Source organism: Ursus maritimus, unplaced genomic scaffold (assembly GCF_017311325.1).
Source record: "Ursus maritimus isolate PB19 unplaced genomic scaffold, ASM1731132v1 scaffold_4, whole genome shotgun sequence".
Classification (NCBI taxonomy): domain Eukaryota; kingdom Metazoa; phylum Chordata; class Mammalia; order Carnivora; family Ursidae; genus Ursus; species Ursus maritimus.
In genome coordinates this window covers 88361633-88377751 of record NW_024426552.1, presented here as the reverse complement: position 1 = coordinate 88377751, position 16119 = coordinate 88361633, and the positions used below count along the sequence as shown (strand labels likewise).

The following is a 16119-nucleotide window of genomic DNA, read 5'->3' as shown; positions in this document are numbered from 1 at the left end:
TTACCATGAACCCCAGCAGTGAATTGAAGATTAAACACAAAGCAGTCATTAATATTTGAAATAAATCATTATAACTGTCCAAGAGTTATCATTTTGAATGCTAAGAGCTAAAAATAAACTTATAATATCAAAGTGCAAATTGTTTTTTAAAAACATTGATGGAAATCAGAATTTTTCAAACATTCAAGACATTTGTTAACTTGGTTCTCACAGCTCTAAGAAGTCTGCTTCCACAGAAGCTGAGCCCTCTGAAAATCCTAAATTCCTAGACATTTATTATCTAAATAACACTTTGTATAAAGGACTTCTTAGTGCGTAGCTTTGTAAACTGTAAATTTTCTGAAAGTACTTACAAGGTTAGTATACATAATTTTCCTATTTAAAAAAATACTTTGATTGCTGATTTAATGTACTTCTTTTCTTTTGATAAATCGCATCAAGACATTTACATGTTTACAAAAGATACCTCTGAGCCACCATAATGAGCTAAGCTCTGTAAATGTGAATCTATTTTACAGACCTCTTTCAAAGCACATTTAACATTTTTAAATAGCCATTAAAAATGTGCTAAACCCCTGTTTAAATTGGCAGGTAGTATTCGGGTTAAGTACTAAGCCAGTCAGTCACCAGACTTATCAAATCAATAAATATTTTTAAATGCTCAGAAGTGCAGAATGTAAGAGTAATCAATTCAAGTTGAGTCTATTCCTCTGTGCTGTTGTTTTGGATAATTGTTTAGACAGCAAAGACAAGAAAGATAAATTCAGATATTTTTCAGGATTAAAAAAACCTTGGAAGAAAAGTCTGACCATCTTCTATTCAATTCCTTTTACAATTATTTTGTAGACATGAGCGTGAATAAAAACCAAGGCCAATTTTTATATTTAATTTGTTCCAAATTATGAATCAACATTACTAGACATAAAACAACAAATATAAACTACTTGATAAATTACTCCTTTTACTTTAGTCAAAGTCAAGTTACTTATTCTCCTTTATTCAGTGATAACCGAAATCCTTTACTTGATTTCCAGGTCTCTCTCTCAGCTACTGTATTCAGAGGCTACCAGAGGCATTGACTGGGGTGTGATCCTCATTCACTTAAACTAACCCAAGGCTTCTCAGTGGAGCACTATTCATTACTTCCAATTCTCCTTTTTGTCTTTACCATTAGTTATTCTTTTGCCATCTTTAGGCCAAACACAATTGTATCACTTTTCATTTGTGTTTTATAATAACCAAAAAAACTACATATTTCATAGGCTATTTCCATAGGTTCAAAAATACTAATCTGAAGTGACAAAAATGGGTCAAAGCAACACCTTAGATTTCTACCAATTTATTCTGGGGATTCAAGAGATATTTAAATTTTTTTAATTGTGCTAAGAATACCTTAATATTAATATTTCAATGTGCAGATGCAATTTTATATTCTAAATAGAGCCTTTTAAAACTGCTCATATAGATTTTTATATATATTTTTAACCAAAAATTATATTTAGCCAACACTTCTATATTCTTTTGCTGGTTTGGAATGAGGTTGGTACCTGAGGTTGATAGAATTAGTAAAGGGGGACACAAAAATATCTTGAAATTCCTTGAAATATATCAGAGAAAAATTTAATTGAGGCAATACCCCACAATTTAAAAACTGCTAAATGGCCAAACCTCTGAATTATGGGCAATTAAGAATTTAATGAGTTTTTTTTAAGAAAAGGAAACCAGTAAGCATATTTAAGGAGTTATGTCACAAATCATTATTCATTAGGACCATTAAAGGGATTGTGATTTCCAAACCCTGGTTGTCAGGCACAAATAAATCCCCATTAATTGCTCTAGATGTATTGATACTTGCTACACTGGCTTAAAATTTTGGTTTATCAGAAAGATAAAATAGTTACTAAAATTTGACATGGAGATATCTACTCAGATTCCAAGTCTATTACGTTTTTAACTTGAAAACTTACTTTCTTTCCCTAAAAAATTTAGAAGGAAAATAATCATCAGTGTAGTATTTCCCCCTTACCATCCATTCTTTTCAGGGACCTAGATGCTTGGCAAAGCCTAAAAAAATGCGCATAACAGAAAATACAAACATGCTTTATGAACATTTGCATTTTTACTGTAGCTGAACTAGTGTTTTAGTCTCTGAGAGTGGTTTTGGTTTTAGTAAAGTCAGTTGCAGCTGCTTAGGCAAAGTCAGAAATGTTTGGTGAAATCCACCTTATTTAGAGAGAAAAATATGAGACAAGATTTAGAGGGATGACTTGGCTCTAACAAATTCATCATAAATTACTAAAGTGCATCTAAAACTTTTGCACCAAAGACATAATGGTTCCCTAAAATTTTATTAAAATGATAGCATTAGCAGGTGGTATTTAATAATAGGCTATCTGATATATTAGTTTATAAAGATTGTTTTTTAAAAATCAAAATAAATATAGACAAAATTTAAACTATTTGTATTTATTATTATATTATTATATTTAAACTATTTACTATTTATATTTATATCAAAAGACCTGTATACTATGAAGAAAATAAAGTCAAGACAGACCTCTGTGATAAAACACTATCATAGAACTCCAGTTATCCTGTAATAGAAATTTGGCATCTTTCCAAACATTATTAGCAATTTCAAGGGTTGTAATATGCAAGAATTTTACTTATTTTGATAATTAGTACCCCATATAGCATTAGCTTCAGGATTATTTCAAGTAAAAAGAAATATTGTTCAGAACACAGGATTAGACTTGTATATAACTTTCTAGAGAAGAACCACTTGGTATATTAAGTTCTTAGACAAGGCTGAAATCTTTGAGAAATTTGAAAGGACAAATTGGAAATCAGAATCAGCCCAAACTATCAGTAATTCTTTCAAGTCTAATTTTCAAGGAAAAGTAAAGAGATACCACTCAAAATAGCTCCTAGGATGTATTGTCATATTTTCAGTGTTTCCTGACAATGTCCACTTCATTCTGTTATTAGGTATAAAATGTGGCAAGTCTTCTCAATGTGTGCCTGTATTGTTTTCCAGGTGAACAGAATGGTTCTACCAAGATTTCATTACTGTTCACAGTTGGTGCTTTGTAATTCTATGTAATTTTAATTAAAGAAGAATTCTGAAACAGCCTCCCTCTGTGCTACCTACAAGCATACAATTAGCAGAGTACAGTGTCTGCTGTGAACAGTCAGTTAATGATTTCAGTTTAATAATTTATTATTGCTTCTTCGGTGCCAGCCATACTAGAAAAATAAGCTAAACTGTACATAGCAAACAGGCATTTAAAAATGGAAGATAGTTAAAAATTTCAATAGGATTGTTTTCTCTGTGTAAGCCTAACATCTCCGCAAGCCCCCAGATCTTTACAAATGAGTGAATACCATTTTCCCTCCTAAGGATTTAAGGAGAAAATAAATTTAGCTTTTCCTTCTAAATGTAGTTGTATCTAATGGATAGTTTTGATGTCAGAGTATCCTCCTCTCACCACTTAAAAATGAGACACTCTTCTCAAGTACACCGTTGAAGAGGAGGGAGGGGATTATGGTAAATTTATATACTGGTAATAAGTTAAATGTAAAATAGTCTTTCAAAAAAGTCTCTAAATTCTGCAGTGAGCTGTTTCCCCAACTTGAAAATCTGGACAAATGAGTTGAGCTGCAATTCCTGATCCTAAAAGGATTTTTAATTTAAGAAAATCACTTTATTATTACAGTAGAAAAATTGAAGCATTTATATTAGTCACCCTTTCACAGGAAATGTAAAGCAGCATCTAAATAATCACCAGATTTTTCAATGAGTTTGTACTATATTAGTCCATTCTGAAAGCTGAAACCTCAATTGTAAAGATGTAGGAGATTTAAGTTTGATAAAAAATGTTGAAAGCAAAGGAACAAAACTATACCTTTTTTTTTAAATGATGTTTTTTAATATTGGCATTAACGAGAAGAAAATACACTTGATCCAATTTAGTTTCAGTTGTGGGTAGAAGACATAATGGGCTATTACAGAATAGTAATATTTGATGTATGTATGTATTCATAAACATATACATACATATATGATATTTCAGTATTCAGTAGTTAAAACCATGTTTGCCAATATAAAGTTAAGCACCTGTATCTCTAGGAATTAGGGCATTTTTAATACCAATTAAAATAATCTTTTGATTCCCTTATGTATTATCTCTAGATCCTTATTGAAAACTACAAAATTTGGGGAAAGTATCTTAGAAAAGCAAACACAGTTGATTAAAACTCAGAACTGTAGAAATCACTTTAACATCATCCTAAAATTGGGCACTTCACAACTGGACTTAGCTGTATTCTATTTTATGTCTACATGACAAAATCATAGAGCCAAAATGGGACTAGGAAGAGTACAATAGCTACACAAAGAGAAGAAAAATATAATTTAGTTAGTTTTCTTCTTCCAGAGGGTAGAGTTGGTGGAGTGAGCAGATAACCCCGACTTAACGAAAAAATATCATTTAAGTGACAGTACCCTACGTATAACAACAACAAAAGTACGGACTTTACTGCCTAACCATTCATCTGCCAGTTGGTACTTGAGTAGTGAAATGAAACTTCTTGCAACCTAAAACACAGTATTGTAATTATATTCACAAATTAGAGCATAAATTATTCAATATAATTATGATGCATTCAATAAAATCTTTATAGTAAGAAAGAAATGAAGAAACAGAGTGTTTTATTCACAATAGCAGTGATAACATTGTCCTTAGCATATGGCTCATAAATTCCATATGAAGTCTATGACATTTAAAAAAAAACATAGTTCTCTAAGACCCACTATCATTCTTTCTTTTTGTTCTACTGCCACTTTCGAAAACAATCGAAAAGCACTAAAATTCACACCCATTTTCAATTTGTCCAAGTTTTGTTGTTCAGTTTATAATTTTAAACAAAATTTTAGCTAGGAAACAGTGAATATCTATTGCTCTTTTCACAATAGCTCGTAATATGAGTTGCTGAAGAAACACTTTAACAAAACAGCAATTTAAAGAACTATATTAAAATCATGCTCTTTTGTCCCTAAAATGGAAAATGTATTCTCTGCTTCATTATGTGTGTTTTTTGAGGATAAGGACAATTGCCAACCGTTTGTTTTTCAGATATTCGGGACAGTGGGGGTCCCAAACCAGTGATGGTGTATATCCATGGTGGCTCATATATGGAAGGGACTGGAAATTTATATGATGGGAGTGTCTTGGCAAGTTATGGCAATGTGATCGTCATCACAGTCAACTATCGACTTGGGGTACTTGGTAAGAAGTCTCTTCTTTCTTTTTCACCATTAATCCATGAAGTATGTGATAGTTTCGTTTTGATTTGTTTTGTTTTGCTTTGCTTTGTTTCATTCATTGTTCTATGCTTGTTGACGTTCTTTGAACCAAAATTTTAGATATTTTCAATGAATTCTATAAGTGTGTTCATAAATTACTTGATGGAAGACAGCTAGGGTTGATTTTAAAATTTGAAAGTAAAAGGTAGTGAAATTATTCACATTGTTGAGTAATGGTTCTCCTGGTTTCACTTTATAGCACTGTGAAAGGCAACAATGCCAGGGCCTTTCTAAAGAAGAATTAGTCCCTGGACAAATTTTTCCTTCCACTCTTTTTTTACAATGCCATAAAATTGCCTGAAATTTGACATGAGTTTAGAAACAAGTTCATAAGTCTTTTTGAGAACACGCGTGTGGACTGGCTTTGGGGAATGATTGTCATTGTGGTATAGGTTTGGGTTTTCAAAAAATTTGTCAGATACTGATTAGAAATATTTGTCTAACTGTATTTACATTGAGTTATTTGATTTGGAAAACGTGTTGATTTTATACAGTGATAAAGAGTTCAAGTCAATAATGTATACACATGTAAAACAAAATCAAACTGGAGATCCTTGGTTTTGAAGAAAATTATAGGGAAATATTATTTGCAAAATAACTGATCAAGTACTCTGAAATAGGGATATTGTTTTATGTAATAACCCATTATTAAAAGATAAACTTGATATTTTACCTGTATAGTTTATTTTTATAGTATCCTCACAATTTTGGGAGTAAAATTACTTTATCATTTACTAAAACACCTTTATTATGGTATTTTACTTAAAGAGTATTTGCTAAAAGAGTACAATTTATCACAAAAGATTTCATCTTTTTAATCTTAATTGTTCCCAAAGTCTTATCACATACTATACACTTTTTAAAGGCATACAATTTGTGCTGTTATTTGCAACAAAAAGGCTCCTCACACTTTCATTCTCTAAAAGATTTTGAAAAAGGAATTTAAGTTATGTTTTCCTTTATAAGAATTGTTCGTATCATATATTTTGGTCATTGAGAATCAGTTTTTTTTCCTCTTCAGTGTTAGTTACTTCTATGTAATTATAAGCCTATGTTCATGTCAATCTCAAAATATATTAAAAAAAATAACTTTTGTCAATCAGGTTTATATGTCTTGGGGAAGGAGATATTTTAGCAAAGCAAAGCAAAATCTTGATATTTTTCTACTTTGTTATTTTGAATTTGAAGTATGATGGACAATAGATAGACCATGGCAAATGTAGTGTAAAATATTTCTGTAACATTTTTCAAGTACACATTAGTTCCACATAGTGTCTAATCAAGCATTGCTTCAGATGTTCTTATAATTTTAGTGAGCAGCAATGAATGTTTCCCACCAATGAAAACTGTATATTGGAAAGGTGTATAAAGAGATGTTCATAATCATCTTCTTAGTTTTAAATATCAGTGTTGTCATTTGGTTTTTATGCAAGACTCTAATGTGAGAATTTTCAATATTTTAATACACTTAATTTTAATTATAGTATTATTTATAGCTCAGTCGCTTTTATTATTATTCTCATATTTTTCTGAATTTTCAAGTTAAAAATCCTGAAGCAGTGACCAGTTTGCCAATTGAAAATTTAAAATTAAATGCCACATTCTGACAGCAGTGTTTTCAAGGACTTGACCTTCCACTTAATCATGTGTATTTATTTTATTTAAAAAAAAAATCTTTTAGCCACATCTTATGTTGCCTTACTCTGTTATTAGTTGCACTCACATAAAGTAAGATTCCATAAAGTGAACTGTTAACATTAATAAAGCTTTGCCCAATATTTTTTATGTATAACTGACAAGTACCTGACTTTGATCCAACTTGAATCCTACATTTATGTTCATATCATATCTCTAAATACCAGGCTCTGAATGATTGAATTGGAGGACAATAGACTAACTAACTAAAAAATGAAGAAATCAGTCGATTGCTTGGTCTGTATAATGGCAAGCGGAGTTGGTGTTGATGGTGGATGATTTTCTCAGTGATAGCTAAATATTTGTTCTGCTCCACTGCGGTTTAGGATTTAACTTTTAGTTGGCTCCTTTGTTGCTCTTGAACACATCATATACTGATAATCGGCATTAAGAATCAGGTGTCCTTTCTAGACCTATCAGTATGATAAAGTACAAAACTCTGTTAGTGAACATTTTTAGGTGCATCTTGGAGCACTAGCTCAGGAACAGGTGTATGTATCCTGGTCACTTTGTTCCTAAAATGTGTACTGGGCCTTGTGAAAATATATTTAAATGAATTAATTCATGAGAAATAAATTATTGAAACATTTGTTTCAGCACACTTTGCGTGTGTGGTATACCACAACCAGATCCACAGCTCATTTGACAACAATAAGCATCTATAGCAATAAAGACTATAGGATTTTCGTTGCTGTTAATAATTTGTCTAACAGTAACAAGGTAAGCCAAGTTTTCTTGGGTATGGGATCCAAAAGTATTGCTGTTTTCATTTGGGAGTGTTGGAAATAAGTAGAAAATAAGATCTGGTCCCACATCAGAGGAAATCCTGAGCTGTGTTTTGATTTGGATGCTTTGGTGTAAAGGATATGAATTTGGGGGTTCAATGTACAGTTTGGCTAATTACAAGACTCTTGCTCTCTGAAGATTGGCAGAAAAAAATCAAGATGTCTGAAACAGGTAATGTAATTAGTGTTGATTTGCATTTGCTATCCCAGAGGAGAAATATTACAGGTTTTATTTGTTTGTTTGTTTGTTTTAGCAATAAGTAAAAATGTGATAATGTTTTAGTAATAAAATTCATACAGCTATCTAGAGGCAAGATTCCAATTCAAAGCATTTCATGTTGAAAAAAAGATTTTGTTCACTGCAAAGTAGAAGTGGCATAGAAGAAAAACTATCTCCTGTTATAGCATTGCTCTGATGAACCTAGGAACGGGTGGGAGTTAGTTTGTCAACTGAGACCTTTTGTGGTTTCCTTTGGAGTGGTAACAGAGACTATCACTCTTATAGTATTAAAAATGCTATTAGAGATCATAAGAAAAGCTGCTAATAAGGTTGAAAAAAAGGGAAGGGGAACAGGGCTCTGCCTGCTAATCTCACTTCCCCTGTTTTGTCTGAGAGGTCTCTGTATCTCATTTAGTCTCATCCATCCAGCGAACAGACTTTCTTTCACTCTGGTTGTATACATTCTTTTTCCTCAGCCAGTTTTAACTCTTCATCCTCTGTGATTTAGCACATCGTTGCATAGTTCTTTAAAATACATTTAAAATTACTTGTTAACAGAATTATTTTTAATATAACAGTACATAGTTAATAAAACTATTATAATGGAAACTTAGGGAGAAATGTTTTGATTATATGTCCTTAAAGGAGGGAAATAATGTTGAATATTATGATTGTAAGTGGAGTAAATGTATGTGCTTATGGACAATAACTGGAAGGAAGTAAATAAATTGCTCACTATTAGGATGGGATATTGTGCAATTAACACTTTGGAAAATAGAAACTGTCCAAACAATATGTTTTCAAATCTCAAAAATGAAAAAAATATGTGAACTAATTTTGTGTTAAGAATGTGTCTCAATGCCTCTTTAAATTTATTCTAAATTTAATAGTTATTTTTAGAGAAAATGAAAAAGTTTTATACAACTGTTGGGATCTAATTTAGTCAAACAAGACTTTTATCAGATGGAAATTTAACGTTACTTTTATCTTGATATGGATATTTTAGAGGCAATTATGTATTCATAATTTTAACCCATGTGATTTGGCAAATTTTTGGAGTCTAATGTTGTACTTAGTAATCTAATGGCTATACCACCCCACTCTAGAAAAAAAAAAAATTGAAGTGTATCTACTTGTATTTGAAGAATTTCACTTAGCTTAGTTTATAATGCCATATAGGTCTAAATCATTTAAAACAAGCTTTGTCTTTTTTTCGTATATGAATCTGAGCAGTTCAGCAGCAAAGAGATTTGGTAAAGTCTAGGTAATGTTTATGATTTAAAAAGAAAAGCATATTAATTTCCGAAGTGGCACAATGTTTTGTCATTATTCTTGGTATTTGCCACGTCTTTTTTTTTTTTTTGCATTGTTTTAATTTCTGTTTGGCTCTAAATCCTAAAACAGACAAATAAAAATCTTTAAATGTGACCATATATTTGAAAGTAGTATGTAATAAGATATTAAATTTTATATGATGATCCAAATTTTTTTTGGGTAGTAGACGATGGAGTCAGGCTGTCTTTGAAGTGTCAAAAATGTCTTCATGGAATTGGTTTTATTTGAGCAAGATCATGAAAAGTAGTTTTCTCTGGGATTAACTGAAGGGAAGAGAGAAGCACTTTCTTTCAGTTTCTCTATTTATTCATACTCTTTCTACTTCAAAAAAGTGGAGATAATTTGTGACAAAAGCACACATATAAATAGGTTTCATAAAGGAATACATATATTATAGAGAAAAGATACAGAAACTTAGGCCATGAATATGTATTGGAATCAAATATAAATATATATCTCAATTTCCTAGAAGAAAGGTAAAAAGGGTAATGAATTAATTTCATGATTGTTGCATATTAATCAGTAAAAAAATACTCAGCTTTTTCTCACAGTATACTCTAGTAAAATTTATCATACGGCTTGTTTTTATTTGGAACAATGAACAATATTGAAACCATGTGATAGTTTTGATGTCATTAGAAGATGCAGATATATTCTCAGTATATGATTACTTATACTAACCCTCTGTAAAAGCCAAGGACATAATAATAAATGCCCACAATTTCTATAGTGTCATTTCAAAAGACCTAACCAAGTGCAATTCAAGGAAGATAATTGGTGATTTCACTTATAATAGGATAGAGCTAAAAACCAGTTGAGAACAAGGGACAGTTAACATGGTCCATAGATTTATTTTCTCAAATATCTTATATCAACTGGGTTTTAATAAGGGATGGATGGTAATCAATTTTAGATTGAGTGCTAAAATGAGCTACTGGAGTAGAGATACCATTTATCCTTTGGATTAAAGAAACTTAAGACAGATAATCTTACAGGGCAAAGTAGACTATTTGTTCACTATGTTTATTCTACCTGCTTCCATCAAAATGATTTCAGGTGGTTTGCAATAAAAGCAATTACTTAGTTATGCCCACAACTTAGAAATAACCTGAAAGCAAGCATGTCAATTAATGTAGGTGTTAATTAAAAGAAGTTCATTTTTTTTTTTAAATGTGTTTTTGGTACAGTCATGTAGAATCATCATTAATTTATTCATTCATTCCATATAAACTGAGCAATATTATGTATCAAGCATCCTACTAGTTATTAAGGATAATGTGAAAATTTGTGATAGGCATGATCCCTGCTATCCAGTAGATTATTAGCCATTAGAGAAGATAGAAATTAAATTAATAATTGTACAAATGATATCTTTTACATAGATAATGATTTAGTGCAAAGTCAACTTTCTTTACAGTTACCTGGATGGAATGACAAGTGCTAATCTATTCCAGACACTCAGAAAAGGTTTCTCAAAGGAAGGGACATTCACGTTTTGATTTCTTATATTCTACTAAGAAAGCCCTTGTCAAGATTTCCAAGGACCTGTTCTTATCTTACTTGATCTCTCCATAGCATAGGAGACAGTTAACTAGTTCCTTCTTAGCACGCTTGTTTCTTGGCATCATCCCAGGATTACGTCCTACCTCACTCTCTGCTCCTTCTCAGCCTCCTTCCCTGGCTCTTCTTCTCCTACCCTGATCTCTCTATGTTGAAATGCCATTAAGAAGAATTTCTGGCTCCCTTCCTTTCCTCTCCTCAGTGTCTCCCTAGGAGACTTTATGCATGGCTCTAAATCTCTAAATACCATCTCTGTGCAAGTGACTTCCAAAACTGTATCTTCAGGACTGCCTATTCCTCAAAACTTCAGACTTATATACTTCTTCTTTTAAATAAAGATTTTATTATTTGAGAGAGAGAGTGCACATACATGAGTGGGGGGCACACAGATGGAAAAGCAGACTCCCCACTGAGCAGGGAGCCTTATGTGGGACCCGATCCCAGGACTCTGAGATCATGACCTGAGCCAAAGAGAGACACTTAACCCACTGAGCCACCCAGGTGTCCCCAGATTTATATACTTCTGCCTATCAACATCTCCATGGGGCTATCTACTGAATATTTCAACTTTAATGGCTAAAACATGTTGATTTTCACAGGTGTGTATTTCATTGTCTTCCACATCTAGGTTATTATAATAATTGCAACAATAGCAATAATAATAGTAGCCACACTCATTGAGGATTTATTATATTCCAAAAGCTGTTTTAAGCAGTTTATATTAATTGCATTATTAAATTTCCACAATAACCCTATGAGGTAGGGTTGTTATTTTTCCCAGTTTTGTAAGTGAAGAAACACATGAGTAGAGATGTTAAGTGTCTTATTTGCAGTCATACAGGTTAAGTGGCATTAAGTGGTGGAGCCAGGCTTCTAACCAGGCAGTATTCTCTTCAACACAACACTGTACTGATGGCATTGGCACTGCCATCCATCTGGATGATCAAGTAAAAACTTTGTAGATGTCCCCTGATTTGTCTCTCCTCTACGCTCAACAACCAGTTCAGCTTCTCTTACTGAGTTGTGCCAGTATACGTCCTGGATCTGCCTCTTCCTTTCCATTTTCCCCCTCAACCAAACTAAGTGGAGTCTCCTTGAACATTTTCTATTATTTTCCTCTTTCATTTTTGCTCCATACCTATAATCCATTCTCCATACAGCAAAATCAGATTATCTTTTTACAATATAAATTATACCAGCTCACTTTTCTGCTCACCACCCTCCAGTGGCTTTCCATTATTCACTTAGAAAAAAATTCAAACTCCTTCCCTGACCTATCTAACAAAACCTTTCATAAATCTGTATCATGTATCTATATCTCTTCGTGTCTGTACCTCTTGTACCTGTATCTTAGTTCATCTCAAAATGCTCTTCCTCTCAGTTCTAGCCATCTGTTGTTCTTTATACACAGCAAACTCATTCTTATTTAGATATTTTATACATGCTCTTCCCTCTGCCTGCCCCAGAGCTGTGTGGGACCAGTTCCTGCTCTTCTGATCTTGGTTTGAATGTCTTTTCTCAGAGCAACCATCCATGTTCAGCCAATCTAACAAGAGCCACCATGTCACAAGTCATGTACTTTTTAAAATTCTTTTCATTACATTGATCATACTTGATTATTTCCTATTTATATTTGGATTGTTTGATTTATTATTGTCTAGCTCTCTGAAGTCTAAAATAGTCCCTGACGCATGAGATTTGCTCAGAAAATATTTGTTGAATGAATTTACTGTGAATCCAAAGAGTCAAGAGGTATTAATCCAATGTGGTCGTTGAGTGGAGGGTGAGGCTGAGTTTCAGGCAGAGAGGAAAATGTGGGTGAAAGCCAGAGGAAGAGAGAAGTTTGGTGTGTTAAAGGGGCTGAGCAAACCCAGCTGGATGCTTGGACTAAGGGTAGGTGATGTCAGATAAGGTTGAAAACAGGCAGCAGGCTGTGCAGCATCTCCTTAAAGTTGTAGGACTTCTGAGAACAATGAGAAACAATGATAGGACATAGAGCAGATAAGCGACATGATTAGATTTGCATTTCAAAAAGTGTGTTGAGCAGGCCTAGACCTTGATCAAAACTGACAATCTGCTATCGATACAAAAAATACGGCTTGTGCCTCATTAAAGTGAGATGCTTGGTAAAGTCAGTGAGTAAGGCAGAGATTTTGCTCACAGAAGATTGAGGGACCAGCTGAGCCTTGGCTGACTAAGGTGAATATGGGAATCGGTCTTTTATACAAAAAGCAACATAGAGATTTTGCCAATAATGGGATGAATGATAATGGAATGAATCAAACTAGCATTTTGCATTTTTACCACAGCTGCTTATTTAAATGACTTATTTTGCTTCTAATTATCTTACATCTTTAATAATGGACTGAATCAAACCAGTATTATGGAGAGCTCTTTTGAATTCCTGTTTGGAAGGAGTGTGAATCAATATGCTCTGTATTATTCCAGAGACTGGCCAATATAAGAGACTGTAATAAATTACTGTATTTTGATGTCTCCTTATTTGTCTTCCATGTTATTAATATGGACTTATTTAAACTCTTAGTTGTCCTAAAAAGTTTTGTTTTGTTTTTTATTAGTTCTGGGAGGAAGTTGGGAGTATGTGGTTTATGGTTTTCTTGAGGCATTAAGATCAGTCATTTGGAATAAGACCTCAGAACACAGAATAAAAATTTCCCTCATTCCTAGTCAAGGTGTTATTCTGGATCCAGAATTGAACTATTTTCCAGCACTCAAAAAACTGCAACTAATAAACCATAAACAAAAAGATATTCAGTTTCCTTTTCAGAGCAAAAGTCATCATCTGAACTCAGTCATTCATTTATTCTTCATGAATTCACAGGCATTTGATAAGTGCCCACTATAGGTTCCCAGGAGTTTGCTGGAGTGCGGTGGAGTGGGGGTGGGGATACGGGTTCACAATGTAAAAAAAAAAAAAAAAAAAGAGAGAGAGAGAGAGAGAGAGAAATCAGACTCAATCCTTCTTCTCTGGATTCCACAGTACGTAAGGAAGATTGACATTAAATCAACAAAACTATTAGTACAAATTTTGATAAGATGTGTTTCTAAAAAGATCAGGGTGTTAAGAAAAAGAATATTTGTAGAGATGAAATGTGGAATGAAGTACCTCTCAGGCTAGCATAGTTGTGCTTTTGTTTTTTTTTTCCCCTATGCATTTACAAAGTTAAATATTAAAAGACAGATAAAATATTTTGAAATAGTTTTAAAAGATGCAAGATTAGAAGCCAAATAAGCCATTTAAACAAGCAGCTGTGGTAAAAATGCAAAAATCCAAACAAACAGACCACCCACAAACAACCAGGCACAATTCTCTATTTGAATTTAACAAGCAAAACTGGTTTGTAAAATACACATGCACTCCCAGAGGAGTGACTAGCCCTTCACTATTGGATCTATCGAATGAGAATGTAACTACAGGACTTTCCAGAGACAATTGAAGGTTTTCTCCCTAACCTGCCCTATGTTGCCTAGAAAAGCCATGCAATGTAATAAGTTGGTAGCATAACTGATTTTTTTTTAAATGGAGATACAAGTGTCTTCTTCACCCAGTGTCAGGTTTTTTCCAGTGTGTTCCAAACCAAGTGAAGGCTTAGATTTTGCTTTTCAGTTTAGTTTGCTTTCAAACAATCCTTTCCTCCCCCTGGTGATCCCTCAATAAGAAATAAGAGCTGTACTCCCCCCACCTTCCCATGACCTAGTGCCATGATTCTTGATATTCCATCCACTTTCACTACTTTGCCTTAAAAAATATACTGCAATTTCATTTGCCAGGACACCTTGTAATGTCTTTCTCTTTCTAGAGTTCTTCCTTGAATAATGTACTCCCATTAACATTTGAATATTGTTCCTTTTTCCTTTGTCTTTCTATTTTTAATTGACATGGTTCAATTTTTTTTAAAAAAATCCCTTGTATTTGTCTCCTTTCTCCTATTCCTGTTGCTACTAACTACGCACCTTGGTTACCAGGTTTTCCAGCTGACCCCTGAACCTCTAGACCCAAACTTACATGCCAAAATATCTTTAAAATACCTTAAAAAGATAACAGCATACCAGTTTTCTTTAGGTTTTCTCTGCTCTGTATCTCTAAATATTTCTCACCTACTCTGGGACCCATTCCAGATTTTTCCTGCCATTTTAGGCCTGCTGAGGTATGTTGCTTCTCTTCTTAGCAAACTATATATTCTATTAGCTTCCGGAAGTCCCTTATAATCAAGCCAGGCTAGCGTCCTCACTGCCTACCAGCATCATTCCCAACTGCTTACTTGCCAAATATGCCCACCTTGCCCCATCTACATAGCCCAGCTATCGCCCTACCGTCTACAAAATTACCTCAGGCCAGATTGACCTATCTCTTCCGTCTACCTCTGTATGGCTACCTCCATACCCTTCACTTTGGCATGCATAAAACCAACTCCACTTGTTATTTTGTGTGTATTGACTGCTGAATATTGTAGATGCCTTGCCACCCAAACTAGAAAATAAATACAAATCTGGTTTTCCAATTTCCTCGACTGGCAGTGTGCTCTGCATACCTAATTCCAAAGTCATCAACAAGCATGCAAGTTAATTCACTTTGTCCTATTCTTAACCTATGCATGTCCTAGTATAGAGAGTAGGTAGAAAGAGTGACTGATAGTGGAGAATGTGGGTAGTAAAGAGTACTAAGCACGTGCAATCCAGGTCTCATGTCTAGTCCCACATAAATGAGGTAAGGTCTTGTTGATGGGAGCAATACTTTGCCCCCAGTAGCAGTAGCACAAAAAGCCCTCCATCCCCAGGAGAAACACCTTGGGTACTGGAGCCGTAATGCATGACAACAGTAATTTATTTTCAGCTGAGTAGTGATTTCTGAATTTATCATACCTTAATGATTTGCATTATTCTGTTTCCTGTGTAGCATACGATGAGTGGAAAGATTGGTGCTCATGAGCATTAGATAAACATGAAAATAGTGATGAAAGACAAGTCTTTGAATTAAAATACATACAATATTAAAGAAAGGATAACTATTGACTTTATGTATGGAATGGGCTGTGAAATCTGTTTTTAAACTCAGTTTAAGGTTGTTCTTTCGTAAAGTCAAGGGAAAAACAATTTTGTGGTTTCTTTAATTTTGCCTTTTGAGACTTCACCTGTTT

The 16119-nt window shown here is 33.4% G+C and overlaps 1 protein-coding gene across 6 annotated transcripts in view; it reads left to right on the top strand.

Moving 5' to 3' along the window:
- NLGN1 (neuroligin 1) overlaps nt 1-16119 on the top strand; it is a 637479-nt gene that overhangs the window by 197744 nt on the left and 423616 nt on the right. For all 6 annotated transcript variants that reach the window (XM_008705324.2, XM_008705323.2, XM_040621591.1 and 3 more), the window contains one exon: nt 5136-5288. In XM_008705324.2, coding sequence (XP_008703546.2) covers nt 5136-5288 — 153 coding nt within the window. The remainder of the gene's footprint in view (nt 1-5135; nt 5289-16119) is intronic.